The sequence below is a fragment of the Mustela lutreola genome, chromosome 3 (genome assembly GCF_030435805.1).
Source record: "Mustela lutreola isolate mMusLut2 chromosome 3, mMusLut2.pri, whole genome shotgun sequence".
Classification (NCBI taxonomy): Eukaryota; Metazoa; Chordata; class Mammalia; order Carnivora; family Mustelidae; genus Mustela; species Mustela lutreola.
Window position 1 is genome coordinate 60,610,050 of NC_081292.1, and position 27,813 is coordinate 60,637,862.

General features: G+C 39.5%; 1 protein-coding gene and 1 long non-coding RNA gene across 6 annotated transcripts in view; one reads left to right on the top strand and one right to left on the bottom strand.

Annotated features, from left to right (window-relative positions):
- The window catches only part of TERF1 (telomeric repeat binding factor 1), a 34,167-nt gene extending 20,856 nt beyond the window's left edge, over positions 1-13,311 (bottom strand). For 3 of the 5 annotated variants that reach the window (XM_059166228.1, XM_059166226.1, XM_059166230.1), the window contains exons 1-4: positions 12,966-13,311; positions 6,665-6,760; positions 2,696-2,817; positions 1,111-1,200 (exon numbers count right to left, since the gene is read on the bottom strand). In XM_059166228.1, the coding sequence (XP_059022211.1) occupies positions 1,111-1,200; positions 2,696-2,817; positions 6,665-6,760; positions 12,966-13,272 (615 nt within the window). In that variant the 5' untranslated portion in view covers positions 13,273-13,311. The remainder of the gene's footprint in view (positions 1-1,110; positions 1,201-2,695; positions 2,818-6,664; positions 6,761-12,965) is intronic. The other 2 variants (XM_059166229.1, XM_059166227.1) reach the window with 1 other exon arrangement.
- An 81-nt stretch (positions 13,312-13,392) lies between these two features.
- On the top strand, positions 13,393-21,915 carry LOC131826714 (uncharacterized). Its single transcript, XR_009351713.1, has 3 exons — positions 13,393-13,633; positions 16,677-16,799; positions 21,580-21,915. It is a non-coding gene; the product is annotated as an uncharacterized LOC131826714 (long non-coding RNA).
- Positions 21,916-27,813: the final 5,898 nt, after the last annotated feature.

The window sequence follows — 27,813 nt, forward strand, 5'->3', positions numbered from 1 at the left end:
TTTTTCCTGATCTAGGGGGTCATTACAAAAGCATGTTTCTTTTGCAAAAACACATCTTTTTATACACTTATAGTACAGATATGCTATTAATAGTATGCTACTGTTCAATAAACTTCACTAAAAATGTATAAAACTATTTTTTATTTCTTTAAGTAAAAATAAGCTCAATTTATTCTAACATTTTATTTTTAATCTTTAAAGAACTAAGTTCAATTGATCTTAACATTACACATAAATACATAAACTACTAATGATCATGTAAGAACCCTCTAGAAAAACGAGCTATACTGTTGTTTTTTTCTTTTTTTTCTGTGGGTGCCTGGGTAGCCCAGTAGGTTAACTGGCTGCCTTTAGCCCAGGTCATGACCCCAGGGCCACTAGACTCCCAGACCAGCGGGGAGCCTGCTTCTGCCCCTCCCACCTGCCCATGTAGGTGCTCTCTTTCTCTCTGTCTCAAATAAATAAATAAAATCTTAAAAAAAAAAAAAGCAGCTTTTTTTCTGTACCTGTGCTGCCCAATATGGTAGCCATTAGCCACAGGTAGTTACTGAGCCCCTGAAATGTGAGACCTGAATTTAGACATAGGTAAAAAATACACACCAAATTTCAAAGACCCACTACAAAAAAAGAGTATAAAATAACCCATCAATATTTTTTTATGTTGATTAAATGTTAAAAATGATGTTTCTGGATATATTGGGCTAAATGAAATATTAAAATCCGTTTCACTAGTTTAACTTTTTTTTTTTTTTAAAGATTTATTTATTTATTTGACAGACAGAGATCACAAGTAGGCAGAGAGGCAGACAGAGAGAGGAGGAAGCAGGCTCCCCACTGAGCAGAGAGCCTGATGCGGGGCTCGATCCCAGGACCCTGAGACCATGACCTGAGCCGAAGGCAGAGGCTTAACCCACTGAGCCATCCAGGCACCCCTAGTTTAACTTTTTTAATGTGGCTACTAACACATGTGTGACTTGCAATTATATTTCTATTGGACAGCACTGTTCCATACTGTTTAAAAGATAAAGCATCACTTTCTTTCTCCATTGTTCTTTCATTTACCTCACTCCATATAAGCAATTCTAAAATTCTGATTCTATTATAAACAACTACCTCATAAGAATTCGGGTCATCAAATATTCTTTCAAAGACTTCTTCTGCTTCTTTAAAATTGCCATTTTCCATACAAACAGCTATAGCCTAAAAGACAAGATGACAAATACAAACCTTAGATTGCTTTATTTAAATGTATAACTATTGTTTAATATCGATATAAATCCTGTTAAGTCTAAACTACGTTACTTAAAGTAGTTACTTATCTACTACTTTACTTACTTTCTGATACATGACAGGAAATATCTTTACAAAGATGAAATAACTGTGGTTTGAAAAAGATGTAAAAAATGTTTCACTGGCCCCTTGCATATTTACTGATAAATGCACAGATTTCTAGCTCTTTCGAATTTAGGCCAATTAAAAGGAGACATTAATAAATAAATTAGGAGCTACATTATATACATTTAGGACCCACCTAAATATTAACTTGGGCAAAAGGGAAATGAAAGAGGAGGTAGCTGGCATTCATGATGATTAGGATACATAAAATTAGCTAGTTAGAATTCCTGGAAAATTTCTAACAGAAACAGAAGCCAGATGCTTCTGAATGAGCATTTGATAATCTGGCCTTTCTGATAATGTATATAATAAAACAGGGAATTTCCAATATCATCTGGGTAGCTCTGGCAAGCTATTTAACCTCGTGTGTCTCTGTTTCTTTGTATGTAAAATGGTGGAGATACTAGTACCTATTCTTAGGGTTGCCGTAAGGACTGGATTTCTACATGAAAAGTGCCTAGAACAGTACCTGACAAATAGTATGCAATGTATTACATGTTTGCTATGGTAACCCACTCAATGTTAAACTAGTATAAAATGATGGCCTTCTTCTCTGGAACCCCCCAAAACTGAGATAATATAACACATTTCTTTGTCCCAGGCTGAAATTCTTAGAAGTAGTAGTCCTATTTCTGCCATTCTCTTCTGGTTTTAATTCTCGTTGGCAGTCACCAAACTAACAATAATTAATTTGGGGGAAGGTGAGAGATCATTCAGATTTTTTTCTCCTACCCCACCATAAAATAATTTTCTAAAAATGAGGACAAATATATTTAATTAGAACAATCCTTAGTATTTGCTTTGCCTGCTAGCAAAACACATTTTCCCTGCTACTGTATCTTTGAATGACTGTTTTAGCTTCTTACTCTTTAATAGAGTAAGTCATCTTACTCTATTAAAGAGTAAGTAGGTGACTTCTAAAATTCCCTCTACATACCTAAAGTTTTACATTCTCCTATTTACAAAAATCCATTGATTTCTTTTTAAAATTTTTTTTTTAATATTTGTAACCTTGAATAGAAACTGTGAGAGCACAAGCCATTTGTTTTTGAAAGTTGCTTTGTGATCTTTAAATCAATGTGATGTATTTTCTCATATGGGGGCAAATATATACTTAGGTAGCAAACATTAAGTCCCAGTTCTTAGAGCCTGCATGAAGATTATAAACCAAAGGTCAAATTTCTGAAGAGAATTATTATATTAAATTTTACTTTGGGTTTACTGCTCAACTTCTGTTGAGTGGCTCTTAATTTCTTTTGATGTTATATGCAAAATAGTAATAATAATATAACACACATACCTGAATTTTAACTAAATTCTCTATTTCTTCATGAAGTTTGTCATGTTCTTTTTCAATTGAAGCCCAAATCATCAGGGCTGATTCCAAGGGTGTAATTCGTTCATCAGTTTCAAACTGTGCATCTTTTAAAACCAGAACAAAAATAAATAATTTAGGAAGCTAAGCAGAACCTTATTTTGTCAATTTTTTATGATTTCAGTTCTTTAAATATTTACTGAGTATATACTATGTGCCAGGTACTATTCCTGTATACAATAGTTTAGGCAAGTGATATAACTTTTCAAGTTAATTTCCTTTTTTTTTTTCCTTTGAAAAACTGGAAGGAGCATGAAATTTAAATGTTAGCAGTTTCAACAACTCTTACTTTGTAGAAACAATTTCCTGTTATCTTCTAATTGTTTATCCAACATTTTAAACATAAACATATAATTCATATACAAAGAAAGTCTCTTTATATTCCAGGCCTTATACCAGATACTTAGGATCTGACCAGGAAGAAGAAACAGTTCCTGACCTTATGAAACTTACATGCTAGCTATGAAGAAAGACAAACCAATTTGACTGGTACTCTACTAGAATTATGTGTTATGCCAGTGCTTCTCAACCCTACCTATACCTCAAAATCACCTGAGGAGCTTTTATAAAAATGCAGATGCCTCGACCCACCCTTTAGAGACTGATTTTATTAGTACAGGGTAGAGCCCATGCATCTATGTTTTCCAAGGAGACCAGCTCTATGAAAGGATACTAACAAAAGAATCCTTTGTGAAAGAGAAACCATCCAAACTGGGACACTGAGTATAAACAGGAGATAACTAAGTGAAGAGGAGAAGGGTGGGAAGAATATTTCAGAAAGGCAGTGGTAGAACATAAGGAAGAAGAGGACAAAAGATATTCACATTCTGGACGCCTGGGTGGCTCAGTAGGTTAAAGCCTCTGCTTTTGGCTCAGGTCATGATCCCAGAGTCCTAGGATCAAGCCCCGCATCAGGCTCTCTGCTCAGCATGGAGCCTGCTTCCTCCTCTCTACCTGCCTCTCTGCCTACTTGTGATCTCTGTCAAATAAATAAAATCTTAAAAAAAAAAAAAAAAAAGATATTCACACTCATAGTCAACACATACTAAGGTACTATTAACCTGTTAGGCTCTATGCTAAGTGCTTAACATGCAGTATCTGTTTTATTCAAACAATTTCTTTAGAAGGGTTTATAACATTACCAATCCTGTCTTATAAAGTAGAACCTGAGACTTCGGTCACTCAGCTAGCGAGTAGCAGAAAGCAGAAACCAGAACCCTTAAAAACCACTTACTCTATATCAGAAAAAAGGTATGTTTCAGGAATAACAAGATGCTTGGTAAGGTTAGACTATGTGCTGGAAAGCGTGAAATGGAAGGGCAGACTGACTAATCCATCTTCATTTCACATTTGTTTTCCTTTTAAAAACTCATTTCAGTATTTATATTTCCTATTAAGTCTTTCTTTTTTTTTTTTTTTTTTTTTTTTAAAGATTTTATTTATTTATTTGACAGAGAGAAATTACAAGTACACTGAGAGGCAGGCAGAGAGAGAGAGAGAAGGAAGCAGGCTCCCTGCTGAGCAGAGAGCCCGATGCGGGACTCGATCCCAGGACCCTGAGATCATGACCTGAGCCGAAGGCAGCGGCTTAACCCACTGAGCCACCCAGGCGCCCCCTATTAAGTCTTTCTTGACTGACATTAATTATCTAACCCATCTCATTAATCTGCTGCCTTCTTATAAATGTGAGATACAGAAAAAAATGTACCTATGTTAGATCTTAACTTCAAAAATTTTAGAGTAGCCTTTCACCTTCTAGCAGAATATAGGATATTACAGTAGGCCAACACTCTTGTTACAACTAGAAAAAAGTGGAGTAAGTTGCAAAATCATATTGCTAAAAGACATGGGATAGTGATGGAAGCAAAGAGAACCAGATGAACTACATTTCCAGGAGTTAGTCAGTGATTTGCAGCTTTTCTTCCCTGGCCATATTTGCTTATAAGGATGAAGATTCAGTGTATTCCAGGCAGGGAGATTTCACTGGGTTAAGAAAATGAGGAAAAGCTTCTGGTGGTTTCCTTGGGGCTACTTCGGTGGACTGGAAACTAGAGGAACTGAAAACACATAGTTGGTTTTCCCCTCAAGACATCTGCTGAGTTCTGGGGTGCTGCAGAAAGCTGGAGTGGAAAGGAAGAAAAGTCTCCCAGAGTTGCACGTATCTTAAAAAATAAAGTTCCATGAGATGAGGGTGGCTGCCATAGACAAACATTTCACCTTTAAGACATTTACCATATTTTAAAGCTATCTGCAGCAGGAAACGAAAGTTAATATGGTAGCCACTGGCTGTATATAATTAATGAGCTGTCAAAATATAGCTAACTGCAAACTGAGATGCACTTTAAGTATCAAATATACCCCAGATTTCAAAGACTTACTGCAAAAAAAGGGGTAAAATATCCTATTAACATGTTTTATATGGATTACATGTTGATATATATTTTAGAAATATTGGGATAAGTAGGATACTGCTGAAATTAATTCCACCTATTTCTTTTCAATTACATATGTAGTTCACATTATTTTTCTATTAGGCAGTGCTGCTGTTGAGCAACCCCTTAAAAATAAGACAAAAGAGTTATGTATAGCTAAAAATCCAACATATAAATTAAAATTTTGTGGCTTCACTTGAGCTCATTATGGTGAAATACACTGACTCTTGATAAATGACGTGGGCCTATTCTAAGATATACTTAAAAGGGGGATCCTGGTGAATTTCAAGATTAGTGGGGTTACACATAAAATCTGCATTTCTTTTCAGAATGAAGACAGGTTGGGGGAAGGGTTGTCAGGGGAGAAAGTAAGAACTACTGAACAACTGCTAGTATGTGAAATGCAGCTGGGCACTTTAGAGTATATTGTCATATTTTAATTTACAAAACAACCGTTAACAACCATGCTAACTTACTGTCTACATGATCAGAAATTCTCTGTGTCGACATCAAGATGGTTTTCTTTTTTAGTTATAGGCCCAGACTACTTATAGATCTCCCCAACATTAACTCTGCTTCTAGTCCTGTTCACTTATGGTCATGGCACCAACTCCAGACCCAGCCTCACTCCCAGAGAGTATGCTATATGAGCCAGAGCTAGATAGTGAGGGCCATGAGAATGGAATAAGCACACTGGGATTTCATATAATACAACAGGACTGTAAGTAACTGGTTTCATTTTAAGTACCGCCTACCAACTGGCACTCTGGGAAAGCATTATGTAAATTATAAAAACCAACATAAGTATGTAATTATTTGCATCAAGAGGTCCTTTAAATGACCATGTTGTAAATATCAGGCATTACTCAAAACTGAAGCAGTCTTACCCATTACAATCTAAAATAACCTGTAGAGATAAAGGAGAGAGCTATTATAGCTACAAATCATATTCGCCTATCTAAAGAAGTGCGGAAATCCAGTTCAAATAAGAGGTGTCAATTATCATAGTTGCTACGAAAAAAAGTGTGTATGATAGTAAGAGTTCACCACAAACTTACCATACAGTCCAGTATGAGGTGAACTCTCCATAAAGTATAGCTTAGCAATAGCAGTGTCAGAAGCATCTGGAAATTCTAATACAAACACAAACTCCAACAGCCCCTCCCATCCATCCTACCTCATTAGGAATTCATGGTGGAGAATTCTGATTTTTGTTTTTGTTTTGTTTTGTTTTTTTAAACAATTTCTCTAATACTTCTGAAGCAAGCTAAGTTTGACAACCAGTGCTCTAAGAAGACTGTAACTATTATTTCTTTTAGTTGCTTTAGATATGCTTGTATAGATGAACATCCCAAACACATTGTACAAACTCTCAAAAATAACAGATCTCATCTGTTCTCATTGTTTTACCTTTAGGCATAGATTAAAACATTTCCAAAATAAGATAAAAACACATACTTACCAAGGGCTTTTCCTGAGGCAATTCTTGTCAAAAACTGACATATGTATATCGTTCTCAACTGATAAGCTGTTAGACTGGACAGTCCATGAATAATAGCTGAAAAAGAAAAACATTAAAACATTTTTTTAAAAAACCCAAACTTGACCCAGCAGCGCCTCTGTGTGGTTGGCTGAGTAATAATAGGTTACACACAAAAACTATCACAAACTGGGAACTGTATACTTTTGTTTACAGGCAATTTTTTAAAAATGAGAAAAATAGCAATGAACACTTACAAAATAAAATAGATTTTCACATGCAGAATAATAAATATTTAATAGTACTTCCACAGGTAGCACTCTATACTAACAAAAAGGGACAATTAGATTCAAAACTATAAAATGTGTCAAATCATTAGCTGGAAGCTTATTTTATACCTTAAAACTCCTATTATAGGAAATACTTCATATTATTTCAGTCAAGGTTTCAGTTAAGTGAGTCTCTTAAGTTCACAAAGACTTTAAAAAAAAAAAAAACATTTACTGGGGCAAGCTGGCCGAAGACAGGGATGGCCCGGTGGCGACAGGGTACTAGACCCTAGGCCCCCAAGTCTTTTCCAGGGGCTGTGCGGGTCGAAGAAGTGAGCTCACAGCCGAATCCAACAAACAGTGTGTTGGTCTTTCTCACCGTGGGGATGGTGCAATAAAGCCTCTGCCCCAATAGGCAACTCCCGCATTCGGTAACCCTGATGCGGAAGCTCCAGGAGGGCTACAGCGTAGCACCAGAGGGAGGCAGGAGGCCAGTGAAGCTGGTCAAGCTGGTCCTGCAGTCCCCACAGGTGCGACACTGAGCCCCCCAGGCCTATGGGCCCAGAGATGCATGACCTCCCTCAGGGCAGCCACCTCTGGCGGTTGCTCTGCACTTTCACCTTAACACTCTACTATAATGCTCTGCTAAGCAGAGGCTCCTGGGCAAGCGGAGAGGCTGACAGTGAGCAGGTCAGACTTGCCATGTTGGCTGGTAGAAGAGTTTGTGGTGGCAGAATAAGATGCTCCATGTTCCAATTCCCAGGCTAAAACCACCTTGAGTGTGGTTCCTCAGGGCCAAAAAAAAAAATCATAACGCAGCTCATCTAAGAGGAATGTTTCAAAGCTGCCGCTTAGCTCTAACACTTACTCTGGAAATTTGAAGGGGCTGTCATGGGTGTGCCTTGGTTTTTGCTTTGTCCACTGGTGACTGCTAGATAGAAAAGCTCTGGAAAATGGAAGCAAACTGAGTCCATACAGCTACCTTTTACCCTTTGATAGGGGTCTTAGGGGTTGTACCTCAGATAGAGACAGTAGAAGAATGGACTTATGTCCCTCATTCTTGGGAACTTGTGGTCACCCCCTTCTCTGTCTCCAGTCTAGATCATCACCCAGCAAAATAAAGAGAATAGTTCCCTTCCCTATTGTAATTAGGTTTGAGACAGGTTTAAAACTTCCAGGATACAATCTCAGCAATTAAAAGTTTATTTTTCCTTCAAAACCTCTGTTTCTCCACAACCCTAACTCCAAAGAAATAAGATTGCAGATGTATAGAAACAAATTTATTAATATTAATCTCCCTGCGCCTGGATGGCTCAGTGAGTTAAAGCCTCTGCTTTTGGCTCGGGTCATGATCCCGGGGTCCCTCTGCATCCTGCTCTCTGCTCAGCAGGAGGCCTGCTTCTCTTCCTCTGTCTCTTTGCCTGCCTCTCTGCCTACCTGTGATCTCTGTCTGTCAAATAAATAAATAAAATCTTTAAAAAATATATTAATCTCCTAACTACTTGAATGCCCACCCAGATATTGTGTTAGGCAGTGAGTATCATGGTGCATAAACCATAATCCTGGGCCTCAATGAGTTTATTACTATGTAGAAATGAAAGACAAATGATTGAGTAATTAAAGTAAAAACATGGGGAAAACTGAAAAAGACAAGTACATAATGCTGCGGGTGCAATATAACAAACCTAGTGTGTGTTTTAGTAGCTAGCTGGAGGGTAAGATAGGAAAGCTTCTCTGAGGAAATAATGTTTATAAAGTAAAACCTGAAGATGCCACTGTTATACTTCACTCAGGGCTTGGCTATTGTATATAAAGATTAAATCAGCTAGCAAAATCAAAAAGCAGTCCTGCAGTTACTAAGGAAGTAAGAGGCAAATATATTTATTTGTATTTATTTCAATTCTAAAATAGCATACTCTTGTGCTATCCTAGAGATTATCTGGACCAAATACAGCCACAATATAATTAAACAGGATTCAGAGAGAGCACAAAACTTATATAAAATTTAAACAATTCATTCAATATTTAGTAAACATCTATTGCTAGCCAATGTTAGGAACTGATAAGATAGCCCCTGCTCCTCAGGAAGGTTTTAGTTTGAGAAGACACAACCCCAAATTTATGCAAGTTATTAAAATTTTAATGTCACAAAGGTTAAAAGTATGGTACAAAAGCAAAACAAAAGAATATATTCTAGAGAAGAAAGACCTCTATCTTTACTTCCCTTCACTTCCCTTTAGTCCATTATGCAAAAACTACAAATTATCTTACGCACCACTGCCCTTCTGTTCTTTGTACCTGTTAGACAATAAATAAAGCAAAAACAATGAAAACCTGGTTGAACCTTGCCATCTGCTTTTTCCTCAGTTGTAACCAAACACTGCTGACAGAAAGACACATAGCAAGATCTAGTGACTAGCTACAACAGCAACCAGATTTAAGCACTTCTAATACCAGGTACTAGTCTAAGCACTTTACACCAGTGGTTTTTAACTAGGTCTTTTTGACCCCTAGAGGAGTTCTGGCAGTGTCTGAGACAATTCTGATTATTATGAATGTAAGGGGGATGCTCCTAGCATCTGGTAGTTGAGGTTAGGGAAATGCTAAACATCCTACTATGTACAGAAGCTCCACCTTCACCCCCCTCTACTCTCATACATACACAGAACAAAGGATTATGTGGTGCAACCTGTCAACAGTGCTGAGGCTGAGAAACCTTACTTTATACCGATCAACAGCTCTATGAGGTAGATACTACTGTCACCATTCTAAAGATGAAGAAATTGAGGTACTGAAAGGTAAGTAACTTGATTCACGTTTTACAACTAGAAAGTAGAAGAGTCAGGAATCAAATTCAGACAATTTATTCTGGAGCCCATGCTCTTACCCACTATCTTACACTGCTTCCCATGGAAAGAGACAGGTTAGGAATAACAGTCTGGGAAAGGTATTATCTGAATTAAGTGAGGTGTGAGAACAATTCTGAGTCAGAATGAAAGTGCTAAGAATTTTTGAGAAAGCATCAAGAGTTGTATATTTTTATAACACTGAAAATTGTAATACATGAAATCCTATAAAAGATAAAAGGGAGTCCTTTTGGTCAAAAATGGAGACAGATAACACTAGGTTCAAATTTATATGTCACTGATTAGCAGAACAACTTTGAAAATAGTTTACTTTCTCTGGGTTTCTGTGCCCTTAACTTCAAAATAATAGAGGTGGCCTAGATTATTCTTTGGGTGTTGTTCTAGAACCTCAAAAGGAGTCTATTTTTTAGAAAGGTTTTTAATTTAAAATATTGTGAAGATTAAGTCCTATACTCCCTCCACCCAGTTTCCCGTTAGTAACATCTTAATATTAACTAGAGTCCATGCTTTATTCAGCTTTTCTTAGTTTTTACTTCATGTCCTTCTTCTGCTGTAGATCCCACCCAGGACATTACATTCAGTTATCATGTCTCTTTAGGCATTGCTTGGCTATGAAAGTTTCTCAGACTCCTATGGTTTTGAGGACCGTGGCAGTTTTGAGGCATTTTGTATTGCAGTTTGATGTTTTCCTTACAATTTGAATTAGTGAAGGGGTTTTGGGAGAAAGATCAAAGAAGTTCTATCTTCAACACGTCAAATAAAGTGTACATACCACCAACTGGCACTGTTCCTGTTGACCTTGCTGCCTAGGAGTTAAGTATTGTTTGTTAGATTTCTCTACTGTGAAATTAACCTCCCTCCAATTCCATACTGTTGTCTTCAAAATAAAGTCCCTATGCACAGACCGCATTTAAGGAATGGGGTGTTATACTTCACTTCCTTGAGAACACAGTAGCTACTACATAAATTACCTGAATTCTTCTGTATGAGATTTGTTTCTTTTCCCACTTATTTATTTTTCCCACCATTTATTTCCATCATTATGGGCTCATAGATAATTATTTGACCTTTGGGTTCGAATCCAGACTTTTCTTACTCGAGTTGCTCTGGCTATTGGCAGCTCTTGCAGTTGGTTCCTGTCCCTTTGTAATGTCACTGCTGTGGGGTTTTTTTGTTTGGACGATTTTTGCATTTCCTTATTTTCTGGTACAAGATGCTCCAGGTTCATCTTGCACACTTCCTGTCCCAGTCCCAGAATCAGGCCATTTCTCCAAAGAGCTCTGGTTGTCTTTCTTAAGGACTGATATTAGAAACCAAGACTTGAGTGATAGGTTGCTACTTAGGGTTACATTGCTTCAGTGCACTTTCACCTAACAGAACGAGGAAATACATGCATATATATTAACCTGTATCTAGAGATGTATAGAAATACCCATATATATATGGGTATTACATACATACTTCTGTATGTAATCATTGTTAAAAGAGAACCACTGGCCCAAACTGGGGCTTAACACCTAATCTAACTGCACTTTCAATGTCCCCCAGAAATACAGTCTTAACCTGTTGGGAAGGAATTTTGTGACTGGAGCCAGAGTCTGCCAAATGGGTCGTCTTCAGCCCCAAAGGAAGATGAGGTAATCTGCATACGACTCCCTGCTCTTCCTCCTAAGGGAAAGTACCTAGCCTAAACCAATCCTTTTCTTTTGCTAATAACATTCTTGCCCCACCTTCCATCTATAAAAATTTTCCATTTTGGGGGCGCCTGGGTGGCTCAGTGGGTTGAGCGGCTGCCTTTGGCTCAGGTCATGATCTCAGAGTCCTGGGATCGAGTCCCGCATCCGGCTCTCTGCTTGCCAGGCAGCCTGCTTCCCTCTCTCTCTCTGCCTGCCTCTCCATCTACTTGTGATTTCTCTCTGTCAAATAAATAAATAAAATCTTTTAAAAAAATAATAAAGAAAAAACATTTTTTTAAAAATCTTCCATTTTGTACAACACCAAGCTCTCTGCCTACTCGCAAGGTGGGATGTTGTCAGCCCAATTCATGAAATTGCTTATTAGCTCTGCAATTACATCTGCAAATTTACTTGGCTGAACTTTGTTTCTGAACACCATCTATACCTGTATTAAGGTATTAAGGTAATTAAGCCAAACCGGAAGTCATACTGACCTTTCCAACCCAAATTCATTGACAAGTAGGTAACTGTACCCTCTTCCCCAAAGTGGACTTTTTCAATAAATCACTGTAATACACTAATTTACGACTTAACTTTCTCATTCATGTTAACTAACCATGGGTTCAGGGTTACCCGACAGAGCTGGAGGAAGGGTTCTTGAACTGGAAGATAAGGCACAAGTGTGGAACATTCCCTTGAACCTACCAATACTGGAGGCTGCTTAATTAGTCCAATTTATAAACTAAAATTACTTGCCTAAGCAATGGGATTACCATGAAGATGAAATGTGTCCATATAGTTTTACAAAATATTTAATTTTATATTAAATAGCAGGGCACCTTTCTGTTACCACTAAAAAAGCCAGGCTAGTCTTCTCTAGGAGTCTGTGTCTTTGTCGGTCCAAGGCTGTGTTGTCTAAGGAGCACTTTTCACTGACAAGTTATTTTTTCCCTGCATCCTATAATGTGCAAGCAGGCCAAATGGGATTGGAAAAGCTCACAAAATAACCGAAAACCCTGGTGCTTGGGTCACTTGGAAGCCATTGTGACCGCTTCATAAACGCCACCACAGGAATACCTGAGTCGAAAGAAACACCAAATACAAGCGCCAAATTAGAAAAAGAACTTGGGACACTGGGCAATTTTATGCATTTTCACTCACCGAATCCTCTATCAGTTCTACAAGCGGAGGGGGGGGGGGTCTTATCCTTTTTACTGAAGAGAAAAAACAAGAATCTGAGAAGAACTGAGAAGCCGAAAACGGGCCAATGCGAGATTCGAACCGACGTTCTCCTCAGAGCCGCGGTCTCTCCGGTCCACCGCCGCAGCAGCCCCCGTCGCCGCCGACCCGACTAGGTAGGTGTACGGCGCGTGGCAAACCAGGCCTCGACCGCCCGCCGCCGTTCCCGCCCCGCGGCGCATCGTCGCCCCGGCCCCAGCGCAGCCCCCCGCCGGACCTGCCCAGCACTCACCTTCGGCACTGTCGCGGGTCCGGCGGAAGTCCTCGGAGCGACCGTCGCGGAAGGCCCGGCAAAGAGAGAGGCAGAGGAAATCGAGCATCCAACCGGCAGCTATCGCCTCGGCCTCCGCCACCGGGCCAGAGGCCTCTTCTTCCCCGGGGGCCCCCACCTGCACTTGCCACTCGAGCAATTCCTGGCACTCAAATTGCTCCTGATCATCTCTCGGCGTTTCTGCCATCCCCTCTTCTGGGGGGTCTGCGTCCTCCCCATCCGCACAACCCCGCGGACTCGGCGCCTCTACGGTAGCACTTTCCGCCATGTTAAATCACTCGAACAGGTCCGCCCCTCCAGGCGCCGAGCGAGGATTGGCTGGTGCTGAAAGACCCTGGGCGTGCCCCCCTGGGTCGCGTCCGCCGGTGGGAAACAACCAATCACACTGCCAGGATGGGCGAGCGCTGCTTTTGATTGGCCGATGCCTGCTCCCGCCTCTGGATGTTGAATTCGTCGCGGCGCTGGGGCCGGGCTTTGCGGGTCAACTGGACTAGTACAGCCCGGGCTACCGGGGAGATTAGGACGTGAGGAACCTGCTTTCTAGTCCTGATAAAATGCAGTATGGACGGGAACGGAAACGCGGTTAGTTAAAATAGAAAAGCATCTTACCCGCGGTGTGCTTCAAAAAGGTAGGTTATTGGAATTTATTTAAGGGTAACGCTTTATACGCTAGTATTCGCGTAAGACAGCATGCGATCCCCAATCAAAACCATCCCAGCGGACGTACATCCATGCCTCTCCAACCTTAGCGCGCGTCACAGTCCGCTCGGGGGTTGTTGAAACATCATTGCTGGGCTCCACTCCCAGAGTTTCTGTTCTGTAGGTCTGGCTTGAGTTCCTTGAATTTGCAAGTCTAACAAGTTCCCAGATGATGCTAGAGCGGCTGCTTGTCTGGGGACCACATTTTGAGGATCACTACTCTAGAAAGAGTATATTACTATGGAAATGAATTTAATTAGGGTTTTAAGTAGATTATGGAGTTCAGCTTTTAAACAATAAGGGGATACTTATTTTGGACTTTGAAACGTAAGAGCGTAGGAGGGAACAGCGGGCTCTGGTTATATTCTGTTTCTCTACGTGAGTGACAGTTACCTCTGAACATGATTTATGCACTTTTCAATATCCAATATTATTACAAAGTCTACTTTGAAAACACATCCAACATTATCAAGGCTTTATGTGTTTTAATTTTACACGTTTGTTATTGCTTTAAGGCCATAGTTTAAAATGTGGAGTCATTTAAATAAAGCACTATATTGTAGCCATTAAGAATGCCTAGTTTGTAATAACCTCTGCCAGTTATCCACTAGCTGGGTGACCTTGGACTAGTTGTATCTCAGTTTTCTCTTGTGTATGTTGGGCATTATAATAATAACCTCATCATAGATTTTTGGGGACGATTAAAAGACTTGACAAATGTAAAGGGTTTAAAGGGAAACCAGGTGCATAATAAGTGCTCAGTTAATATTAGCTGGACAAGCAGGACATTTGGACTATCTCGAAGAGAGTGTTAAGTTGGAAGGGATTGCACCTTAGGGCTCTAATGGTCCCATGGAAAGTAAGTCGCATTTGCAAACAATACAGGGGAATAGAGTCTAAGGAAATAAGGGTTAAGGCACATTATGAGCAAAGCAAACAAACCCCTGGTTTCCAAACTGAAACTTTTTTTTGTCATTCAGGGCTCTCACACAAAGGGTCTGCTTTTTCTTTCTTTCCTCCAAGCCTCCGCTTCTTCCCAGCCTGGAGTTAAAGGTTATTCTTAGGTATAACACCAGTTTATTCAAAACCATAAAGTAAACATATTTTCCTGTGGCATCATTTTACTGAAAGATTCAGGAAAGTGAAACTTTTTTTAATATTTAAAGCAATGGTATGTAATGAAATGAGGTGAATAATTTTTTTTAAGATTTTATTTTTTAAAGATTTTATTTATTTATTTGACAGACAGAGATCACAAGTAGGCAGAGAGGCAGGCAGAGAGAGAGGAGGAATCAGGCTCCCCACCAAGCAGAGAGCCCGATGTGGGGCTCAATCCCAGGACCCTGGGACCATGACCTGAGCCGAAGGCAGAGGCCTCATCCCACTGAGCCACCCAGGTGCCCCAGGTGAATAATTTCATTAAGATTTAATCATAATCATCAAACAAAATTTTAGTTTAGGGGCTACTTACAGCTACATATTGCACTCTCTGTCCTCTTCTCTTACTGGTATTTCACTGAAGAATATTTAAGAAGGACTGGCCTAAAACTGTGGATCAAAAATTATTTTAAAATTTTATCCCACCAGAAAATCGGGCACCTGGGTGGCTCAGTGGGTTAAAGCCTCTGCCTTCAGCTCAGGTCATGATCCCGGAGTCCTGGGATCGAGCCCTGCCTCAGGCTCTCTGCTCAACCGGGAGTCTGCTCCCTACCCGCCCCCACCAACCTCCCTGCCTCTCTGCTTACTTGTGATCTCTGTCTGGCAAATAAATAAATAAAATCTTAAAAAAAAAATTTATCCCACCAGAAAATCAATAATACAGAGTTTTATTGAGTGGGCCAGGAAAAGGGTCTGGATGAGGAGGTCTCAGAAAAAAGAATAATTTTTTAAATCTGCCCATCAACATGGATGCTAGGTTATTCTTCTGAAATAATAGTTGACTCTGCTATGATCAGAAAACTCAGCTGGATTAAGTGTAAAATTACAATAAAACTTGTAATATATAACATCCCAATAACACTTCAGCTGTACGTATTTTAATTTAATGCTATGATAGATATATCAAACACATGACATTTCAGGAAATCTTATGTAATTAGTAAGCATTCTGAGATGGGGGAAATTTTTTTGATAGAAAAGTTTAGGGGCGCTTGGGTGGCTCAGTGGGTTAAGCCTCTCTCTTCGGCTCAGGTCATGATCTCAGGGTCCTGGGATCAAGCCCCGCATCAGGCTCTCTGCTCAGCAGGGAGCCTGCTTCCCCCTCTTTCTCTGCCTACTTGTGATCTCTCTTTCTGTCAAATAAATAAATAAAATCTTTGAAAAAAAAGAAAAAAAGAAAAAGAAAAGTTTATAAGGTATCATTTCCTTCATGACTGCTTTTCAGGAGCGAGATCCTAGTAGTTTGAGGTAAAGGAATGTGTGAGTCAAGAGAAAATCTTGAATGTGATTTTGAAGTCCTCCCTTGGGTAAAATTAGGAGATTATATTTCTTGCAAACTTGAATTTGTGGATTGAGATCCGTAACTGCTGCACTTATTTTTAGTTAAAGCAGTTTTATGAGAGGAGAGATTTGAAGTGTTTTGGGATGTTCCTAAGAACACATCATGAACCAAAGACTGAAGTTTTGGGGATACAAATGTGACTTCATATGGCATGTGCTTTCTAACCATTAGAGCTTTTCCACAGTAACATATTGACAGGTACTGATTTCTCACCACTAGAATCATTGGTGTAATGGCTGGCTGATCACCAGACAAAGATAACTGTGGAAAGATTCTGAATTGTGTGACCCACCCCATCCCTCAAATTCATCTATTGAAACCCTAATCCTCAATGTTACTATACTTGGATATTGGGCCTATAAGGAGGTAAGTAAGGTTAAATAAGGTCATAATGGTGAATATCTGATCCTGTAGGATTAGCATCCTTGTAAGAAGAGACACCAGAGAGCTCTCTACCCTCTTTGTCTCTCCAGCCATGGGAAGATGCAGTGAGAAGGTACCCATCTACAAGCCAGGAAGAGAGTTCTCAGCAGGAACCAAATCAGCCAGTACCTTGACCTTGACTTGCCAGCCTCCAGAACTGTGAGAAAATAAATGTATGTTGTTTAAGCCACCCAGTCTGTGATATTTCATAGGGAGCCCAAGCTAACCAATATAGATTCCCATAAAGGCTACATGACAGTCCCTGTATTGTTGCAATTCCCAAGAGTGTTTTTGCCTTGAGTCCAAGGTAAAGGAACACTTTGAAACCTATAAATTTCTTAAATTATGTTTACCATGTTAAAAATGTTTCACTACTATAAGCTAATGATCTCATTATAAATAATATAAACTTTTATTTCTGTAGTTATAACTGTCTTTTGATTATTCAAATTACATACAGATTTTCCTTGATTTACAATGGGGTTCTGTCCCAATAAACCCATCCTAAGTTGAAAATAATGTTAAATCAAAAATGCATTTAATACATGTAACCTACTGAACATAATAGCTTAGTCTGCTTTAAATGGGCTCAGAACTCTTACATTAGTCCACAGTTAGGCCAGATCATCTAATACAAAGCCTATTTTATAATAAGGTGTTGAATATATCATGTAATTTATCAAAAACTATACTCACAGTAAAAAATAGAATGGCTGTATAGGTAAAGAATAGTTTTAAGTACATTGGTTGTCTACTCTTGTGATCACATGGCTTACTGGGAACTTCAGCTTGCTGCTGCCTGGGGTCATGAGAGACTATCTTACCAAATACTGCTAGTGGGAAAAGATCAAAAGTCAAAGTATGGTTTCTACTGAATCACGCCATCATGCAGTTGAAAAATCATAAGTTGAACCATTGTCAATTGGGGATCATCTTGTGTACTTTTAGAACATCCTTTGTAAAAAATTACCTCTTGTGTGAAGTGTACTTGGCTGGAATGGTGCATGGTGAACATAAAGATGTTATCCCTCTCCTTCAAGAATCACAAACCAGGGGCACCTGGGTGGCTCAGTCATTAAGCATCTGCCTTCGGCTCAGGTCATGACCCCAGGGTCCTGGGATTGAGCTCCACCTAGGGCTCCCTGCCCCCCAGAAAGCCTTCTCCCTCTCCCACTTTCCCTGCTTGTGTTCCCTCTCTCACTGTGTCTCTATTAAACGAATAAATAAAATCTTTAAAAAAAAATAAAAAATTAAATTAAAAAAGAATTGTAGACCAGTTGGGACACACCCATGCCCACATACACACACTGTATGTAGACATCAGACTAATGAATGATGCTTGCAGTAACCCTAATAGGAGTTTGGTGGAGGGAAAGGATCTAAGCCAATGAGATTTTGGTAAGAAGGTTTGAGGAGATGTCCTTGTATCCTTGCAGGCAGAGAGGACAGAAGAGAGAGCTGGGTGCACACTAATTCCTTTTTTAAAAGTAAGCTTTAGGGGGCGCCTGGGTGGCTCAGTGGGTTAAGCCGCTGCCTTCGGCTCGGGTCATGATCTCGGGGTCCTGGGATCGAGTCCCGCATCGGGCTCTCTGATCGGCAGGGAGCCTGCTTCCCTCTCTCTCTCTCTACCTGCCTCTCCATCTACTTGTGATCTCTCTCTGTCAAATAAATAAATAAAATCTTTAAAAAAAAATAAAATAAAATAAAAAAATAAAAATAAAAGTAAGCTTTATGGAGCCTAAGGCACTACTTTGGCTGTCCTCACAAACAGTTCTCAACTTCAGTAATGTATCAAATTTTCTCAGTTGGCTGAGGTAGACTTCAGAGTCACTAAATCAGAATTTCTAGGGACAAAGTTCGAGCATTTGTGTTTTTCAAAATTTCCCCAAAAGAGGATTGATAGCTACTGAACCACAGAAATAAAATGATAGTAGATAAATGCCAAATTGCCATGCTACTTTGAGGTAGTGGACACTAACAGGTAAACACACAGAGACACAACACTATAATAGGAGTAAAAAAGAACACTCTTATGAAGACTTCTTTCTTTTTCAGAATCAGTAAATTAATACCAAAGACTAAAGGAATGTTTAGAACTAAAACGAAGCAGGTTTCAGGAAGGAACATATTATTTTAGACAACTCTAATTCTTTAGAACTTTAAAAATATTTAGAAGATCTTTGAAGCCCCTTGAGATATTTTAGGAGGTATTGTGTGCATTTCAGGATCCTTGTGGGATGTGGCTGACACAATACAAGCATCAGAGAGATGCTGGCTCGCCGTGCAAGGAAATGCAGCAGGTTGAATGCTGGAGTCAGGATTGACTTCCCGTGATCATTGTATTTCACTGCTTTATTTTATTTTATTTTTTAAGATTTTATTTATTTATTTGACAGAGATCACAAGTAGGCAGAGAGACAGGTAGAGATAGAGGAGGAAGCAGGCTCCCTGCTGAGCTGAGAGCCTGATGTGGGGCTCAATCCCAGGACCTTGAGATCATGACCTGAGCTGAAGGCAGAGGCTTTAACCCACTGAGCCACCCAGGCGCCCCTCACTGCTTTATTTTTAAAAAGAAAAACCTTCTGGTATATGCCTTTAACAAATCATTGAGCAGCTAATATTTTGAATAAAATGCATCTGCTAAAAGTGAAAGCAGTAACATTGTGTGGGAGCACAAGAATATGACTGCAAATAGCTGTAGGCCAGAGGAAGAATGCCGTTTCCATCTATTTGCTCTGGAAATAAACCAGTTCTGGATAAAACAACATATCCCGGTGATATGTTCTACCCCCGGATAGAAAAATAAAGGGAAAACTCTTGACCATAACACTAAGAAATAAATTCTATGGACAGCCTCTACTTATTAAAGCAGTGCATGAGCCGCATATGTAATTTTTAATTTTCTAGGAGACACTTTTATTTTTTTTAAAGATTTTATTTATTTGACAGAGAAACTTTTAGAGAGGGAATACAAACAGGGGGAGTGGAGGAGGGAGAAGGAGGCTTCTCGTTGAGCAGGGAGAGGGATGCAGGGCTCCATCCCAGGACCCTGGGATCATGAGCTAAGCTGAAGGCAGATGTTTAATGACGCCTGGGTGGCTCAGTTGGTTAAGCAGCTGCCTTCGGCTCGGGTCATGATCCCAGCGTCCTGGGATCGAGTCCCACCTCGGGCTTCTTGCTCAGTAGGGAGCCTGCTTCTCCCTCTGCCTCTGCCTGCCATTCTGTCTGCCTGTCTCCCCCCCCTCTCTCTCTGATAAATAAATAAAATCTTTAAAAAAAAAAAAAGTAAGAAAAAAGAGGTGAAATTCATTTTAATGTTATAGTTTATTTAATCCAATATATCCAAAATATTGTTTGGATATATAATCCTTATAATAAATTACTGGGATATTTTACATTTTTCAAAATGTCTTCAAAATCCTGCATATATTTTACATTTATGCACAGATCAATTTGGAGTAGCCACATTTCAAATTCCCAGATAGCCAGATATGGCTGGTGGCTGCCATATTGGATAGCACAGTACCATGCAGCTTGAATTTCAGGCTCTGAACTCAGAAAGATGTAGATTTGAATTTTTTCTCCATTTTCTGTTTACTCTTGAGCAAACTGATTAACCCCTTAACACTTATTTAAAATCAGTTGGGATTGTGGCGGTAGTTACGTGATTGTATAAAAACCCATAAAGTTGTATACCTAAAATGGTTGGATTTTACTGCTTGTAAGTTACTCCCAATAAACTTGATTAAACACACACACACACACACACACACACAATTTGGGAAATCCTGGTTTTAAATAAGTGTCAGTTTTCCTTTCCATGGACTTCTCAGAGCCACATATTTACCCATACACTAATGTGGATTATGAATTTTTTTTAAAAGACTTTATTTATTTATTTGACTGAGAGAGACACAGCAAGAGAAGGAACATAAGCAGGGGGAGTGGGAGAGGGAGAAGCAGGCTCCCCGCAGAACAGGGAGCCTGATGTAGGACTTGATCTCAGGACACTGGGATCATGACCTGAGCCACCCAGGTGCCCCTTTATTAGCTAATTAATTGGGTCCCAAACACAGGTTTCATCCTTAATTCCTTTCCTTACCTCACACAACACGTCTAGTCCTTCAATAGCTTTGGTTGGCTCTACTTTGAGAATAGATCCAGAATCTAGTTACTAACCATCATCTTCATCTCCACCCTCACTCAGCCACGGATCTTCATCTGGTTTGGACCCCACGAGTCTCCCAATAGATCTCTTTGCTTTTACCATGGTCTTTTTTTTTTTTTTTTTCCCACCTGCTCAAAACCTGTAATGATTTGTGATCACTCTTAGAATAAAATCCAGACTCCTTAGTAAGCCTAAAATGCATGACATAAACTTATTTCTATTTATGTTTCTAACAATAGCTGTTAGAAACCCTGCCCATTTCTTGCTCTGCTATAGCCATTCTAACCTTCTTGCTACTTCTTAAATAAACCACATTCACTCTTGTCTCAGAGCCTTTGCACGTGCTGTTCCCTCTGACTTGATTGTTCTCTCAAATAATTGCTTGGATCTCTTGCCAACCCATTGCATTCAATGCTACCTTCTTCAGAGAGGCTTTTTTTTTTTTTTTTTTAAGTTTTTCTTTAAATTCTAGTTAGTTAACATACAGTATAATATTACTTTCAGGTGTACAATTTAGTCATTCAGCACTTCCATACAACACCTGGTCCTCATTACAATAAGTGCACTCCTTCATCCCTATCCTCTATTTAACCAGTCCCCCTACTTCTGCCCCCCCAGGTAAACCATCTGTTCTCTGTAGTTAAGAGTCTGTTTCTTGGTTTGCCTCTTGCTCTCTTTTCTCCCCTCTATGATCATTTTGTTTCTTAAATTGTACATGTGAGTGAGATCATATGGTATTTGTCTTTCTCTGACTGACTTATTGCGCTTTCTGTAATACCCTCTAGCTCCATCCACACCATACGCAAGAAATAAATTCAAAATGGATGAAAGACCTAAATGTGAGACATGAAACCATTGAAGTCCTGGAGGAGACACAAGCAGTCACGTCTTTGACATTCGGCCGTTGCCACTTCTTACTAAATATGTCTCCTGAGGCAAGAGAAACAAAAGCAAAATTAAACTGTTGGGACTTCAGAGACGCTTTCTTGGATCACTCTGTCTAAATATCGCTCATCTGCAGTATTCTGCGCAGCATGTATCACCAACTGATCAAACTCACAGTTTAGTTTTTCCTTTAATTGTCAGTTTCTTTCATTAAAATGTATGATTTTTCTAGGGCAGGTGTTTTGTCTTGTCCACTGCTGTATTCCCAATGCTTAGAAAAATGCCTGCACATGATGGTAGGTGTTCAATTAATATTCATTGAATGAATGGATTCATTCAGTACAGTTTTCTTAGACATGACTAAAAGATAATTGATACTCAAAAGAAAGGAAAACATTCTTACCCATGAAATTCTTTTCAGAATTTGAAAACTTCAGCTAATAAGGACTAAGGGGTACGCTAAGTTTTGTTGCATCCATTCACCAAAAAATCCAGAGCCTTCTGTTTCTGTCTTTACCCCCTTTAACTTTAGGAGGTCAGACCAAGTTCCATCAGCTAGATACTACTGATGATGATGATGATGATGATAATGATTGTATCAACCACATCTAACATTTAGTGCATGTTTCATGGGCGCCAGGAATTTTCCTAGGTGCATTTTTAATGTATCATCTAATTTAATCTTCACATCAAGTTTTTTTTTTTTTTAAGATTTTATTTATTTATTTGACAGACAGAGATCACAAGTAGGCAGAGAGGCAGGCAAAGAGAGGAGGAAGCAGGCTCCCTGCCAAGCAGAGAGCCCGATGTGGGGCTCGATTCTAGGACCCTGGGACCATGACCTGAGCTGAAGGCAGAGGCTTTAACCCACTGAGCCACCCAAGCACCCTTCACATCAAGTTTATTAGGTAGATGCATTATAATCCTACAGCTTTATAAAGGATGGATCTGCAACACGGAGGAGTGCTAAATCATCCATGACCAGTAAGTGAGTTAGCTAGTTAGTAAGATAGAGACCCAGGACCTTGAAACCAGGTGGTCTAACTATGCTATTCCTGCTTTTCACTAGAAGTCTGCCCTGGGGGAGCAGACACTAACCAGTTGGTTTTCCTTGTTGCCCTACTTGGCCTAGAGGTCTACTTCCCCTTTCTCTCTGCTAAAGAATTAAAACCAAAAGCTCTCATGCACATTTGCTTCTGTCAGTAAGTGCCTACCACTTCTCCATCCACCTATTTAATGACTTATGATGTCACAACACATTAAATTATTCTTCGTCACAACAAGATCATTTCAAATGGAAAAGGATAATATTTGCCTTATGTAAAAGAATGGATCTGGAGAAATTATTATATTTGACTTAACTCAGGTCACACTTGCTGGAGTCAAGAACAAACCTTAGTTTTTCTCGTGCCAGGGGACCAAGAGGTTTTGCATGGAGGAGGATGTTCAATTTCTGGTTGCTGAAATTTCAGAATAGAGAGAAGAGAGCCACTGTCAGCACCGTTTGGGGCCTGGCGGGGAGTCTCAGAAAGCCACAAGAGGGGAAACAGGTAGAATTCAAGAGCATCCACGTTGGCCCTACATTACAACTCTACATATGAGCATGTTCAGAGCAGGGAGTCAGAGGGGGTTGGCCTCCTGGGCGGGCTGGCCGCTCAGCAGCGTGACCTACTTGTTACCTACAAACTAGGTAACCTCTTTTCACTTCGGTTTCCTTCTTTGTAAAGTGGAGGTCACTGTAGACGTTATCTTAAAGATTTGCTGTGTGTATTAAATTACTAAACCCAAAAAACCCTTAAAATGCTGTCTGGCATATTGTAAATGCTCTTAATACTAGCTCATACTGATTTTCTCCTTTGTCCTGATTCTCAAACATTTCTGTACAGAATCCCTTTGGAAACAATCGGAAGTACCTCTATTATGAAGAATCATGTTTTCCTTATCAGTGTAAGTCTCAGTGTTTTGTTTTGTTTTGTTTTCCCCTGAGGGAGGAGGGGACAGGATCACAATAACAGGACAATTCAATGAGCAGAAAAGTGTACACTTCAGAACAGTGTATCTGTTGTGCGTGTGTTGTGTGTTGTGTGTATGTGTGTAATCCTATTTGTATAAAAATTTGAAACTTGGCCCACATCACTCTATATTAAATATGAATACATTCATGTGAAGGGGAAGTAGGAAAAAATTCATGAGAAAGATGAAGGCCACGTAGGGCCCTCTTTCGAGGGGAGGAAGGAACTGTTTTCTAGAAAGGGGATGTAAGAGACCTCACACAGAATTATTTTACTAAAAGAAGATCTGCGTTAAATATGGAAAAATGTAAACATTTCATAAAAGTGGGTGGCATGTATATATTTATTAATTATTCTCTATACAACATAAGTTTGAAATACTTCCCAGAATCTTTTTTAAAATAAAAATAATCAGAGTACAGTTGGGCCTTAACAATTCTTAATAGCAGACTTAACCAGCATTACCTTTCCAGATTAACCAATTCCTTGACTGAACTGACTAGTTTGGCTGCTTACTTTGTCAGCCCTGGTGATCTATTTCTTCTTCCCAGTAGAGGTCACTATGGAATGAAATATTTGGTTACACAATAGAATACATAGTATATTCCTCCCTCATGCAAATATTTTAGATCTTAAAAACAACAAAAATGCTGTGAAATTCTTTCTTACTAGTTTACTTGTAAGTCCAACAATCAAAAGAGTAAAATGTGAGGTAGGCTGCGGGCCAGAGATCAGCGAAGCTGGTTTGAAAACTTCTGCACAAATACAAGTAATATACATCAGTGTGGCCTTATGTTTCCTCTTTTGGCAACCAACATCTGGAAAAGCTGTGCCCTTACCCTATGCATGGGAGGTGACTGTTCTTGCCTAGAAATACTGTAATTCTCTCTTCTCACTGGAAGGATAGTTTGAATACAGAATGCACACTTGGAAATTGCTGGAAGATAGTTGCTCCATTGTCTTTTAGCATCCAGGAATACCCTAGAGAGATCTCTTGCAGTTTAAGTTTTTAATCTTTGTCTGGAAACTAACTTTTCTCCTGTTTGGAAGCTTTTATACAGTTTCTTCTTTATTTATAGTCATCTGCAATTTCATGATACTCTTCTTTGGTGTAGTTTTGTTTTTATTGTGCTAGACCCTTCATGATTAGTTTGAATTAAAAAGTCACGTACTATTTTGTATGTGTGATAAACTATCTTCTATAGTTGATAAACTTGAAATGATAAATTACAATGTATATTTTTAGACATTTAAAACACAGTACATAGAGGTTTCCAGAAAAATTTCTTACAAATCACTTTTTGTAAGTTTAATGTTTCTACCATTGAGTGATTAACTGAGGAATTTTTTTTGTCCTAATTGAGAATTATCTTTCCATTTCCTGTAATTTTTGTTTTAAATTTCTGTTTTCTTCTAGTTTTTCATCTTTGTTTGTAACTGTCAATTAACTATGTAACATGTTAAAATGCCAAGTACATTGCCGCCAAGAAATAATAAACGTGAGATTTCAGAATGAGAAACCAAATCACCATAGGTATTCATTTTTAGAGGAAATAGTTTTGAACCTGTTCTAATTTCCTTGCCATTTTAAGGCAGTAGAAGGGTCTAGAAAATAGAAAGGGGGATTCATGAAAAGTTTTTGTGCAGAGTTGTCATTATATTTTGAGACTGCCCCCCTTCCCTGCGAAAGGTGTAAGAGTAGTTTCTCTGTCCTTTCATATAAAGCCTAATGAAGCTTCCACGGAGAGCTGGTGAAGTTTCTCACACAGGGATCTTCATTTGCAGCCCTGCAGTTGCGGGCATAGTAGACTGAGATCTATTCCCAAAGAAAACAGAGTTGACAGGAAGAGCCACCTCTTGCTTTGCTGGGAGTGCCAAAGAATATTGCTCCTTGGGGAGTTTGTTAGGGCAAGGGTGGTCTGAGTGTTTCTCCTGGGCCAGCAGTGGGCAGCTCCCAGCAGAGTCCGTGTGGGTGGTCTTCCTCCCACACCCTCGGCCACTAAAGCTGACTTGAATAGTAAAGGCACTCGAGCAGCAAGAAGCGGAAGGTGAATGCCTACAAGACAAAGCAATGCTAATGATCCATCTTTCATAGAGATAATCCTGCAATTTATCTAAGGAAGAAGGAAGTACTGCATCTATCCCAAGACACTAACCCACTAACCACCTTGAGTCAGCGTGAAACTACAGGTTTCCCTGTAGGGCATGGTCCGCAACAAGACTGCCTTTACGCTGCCTGTACTTTGGAGGTCCCCAGGTCATCCGCACTTCTGACCAACTTGCTATAAATTTGGGGGTCTCCACTATCCCCTCAATTATTTGCTCTAATGCTCACAGAACTCAGCAAAGTGCTGTACTTATGATTATGGTTTTATTATAAAGGATATAGTTAGGGCAAAGGAAACAATGCAGAGCTTCCATACCCTCTCCTTGAGCCAGGGTCTGTCACTCTTGCACATCGATATATACACCAAGCAGGAGACTCCGCTGAGTCTCTCTGTCCAGAGTTTCTACGGGGGGTCTTACTGCATACGTATGATTGATTAAGTCATTGGCCATGTGATTGAACTTATTCTCCAGCCTGCTTTCCCTTCCCAAAGGTCTGGCCGCCCAAAAAGTCCCAACCCTCTAATCTCTTGGTTGGTCTCTCTGGTAACCAGCCCACAACAAGATTAAAGGCATTGTAAACGTAATAAAGCTATTAAGGGCTTACTAATAGTCACCTCATTATCATAACAAAGATCCTTATCTTTCAGAAAATCCTAAAAGGAATTTTAGAAGTTCTGGGCCAGGAATTTGGGACAAAGACAAAATAAATTATGCAGTAAAAGGCTCTTGGTTGGAAACTAAGAACCCATGAAAACACCAGGAGACTTGAGGGTCATATTGAAATTTCTGCCTGACCCAGAATGTGAAAAACCAGCTAATGATGGGAATAGTTCAAGTAAGACCTTTCCTACTTCTCTTCTCTTCCAAGGTGCCATCTCTAGAGGGATAAGACTTAAGGGAACAGAGAAACAGACGCCAGCTAAGTTCCAATCCCCATTCCACACCAGGCTTCCCCCTGAACCAAACTCAACCTATAGGAAGAGAGAAGATTTGACATTAAATCACATTCAGAGCTTCGATTAGCCTTCCGAACTGAACATTCTAATTCCTGTATTTGGCCTGTGTTTGCCCATTACAGCAACCATAGGACCTAAGAGTGAAGAATAGAAAAATCAGGGATTTGGCAATGGTTTTCATCAAGGGTTGGGATGAAATTATCCATGCTAAGTGAAACTGAAGAGAAAGATAAAATGAAAAAGTAGGTAAGTTTTGATTAAGTCATGCTTGGTGCTAGGTAACCTACCCATTTCAAACACTTAAATATGCCCAAAAAAGTGCATGTAAAGCAATGTTTGACAATCTCAGCACTATCGCCATTTGGCATGGTGCCATTCCTTATTGTGGGGTGCTGTCCTGTGCACTTGGGGTGTTTATAGCAGCCCTGACCTCCACGCATTAGATGCCAGTGGCTCTTCCCTGCACTTCCCATCAGTTGTGACAACCAAAAATGTTGGGGGTGTGGGGTGTGTTGCAAATTGCCCTCAGTTGAGATGTGCTGATTTAAAATAATGCTTTTCTATTTAAATGAAATAATTTTTGTGATTCAAGTAATCCTCTTCTCTCTTTTTTTTTTTTAGATTTTTATTTATTTATTTGAGAGAGAGAGAGAAAGCATGAGGGGGGGAGGGTCAGAGGGAGAAGCACACTCCCCACCAAGCAGGGAACCCCATGTGGGCCTTGATCCCAGGACTCTAGCATCATGACCTGAGCTGAAGGCAGTTGCTTAACCAACTGAGGCACCCAGGTGCCCTCAAATAATCATCTTCTAATTTACCTGTTTGGAAAACTTAGGTGGTTACACATTTTGTTTTTAAAAATTTAGCAGGAAGAGCTGCAGTCCTACTTTTGTAGTTGTTCTCATTCTGACAGAAGTTCATAAAAATTTGTCTCACATTGGTCAAAAACACTGAGTTCAGGGCCAGTCAAAATGAATAGTCTGTTGCTTAATAGCTGTATTATGTTTACAATGCCTTTAATCTTATATGAAATTTAAACAATATCGGTGCTGCCTTT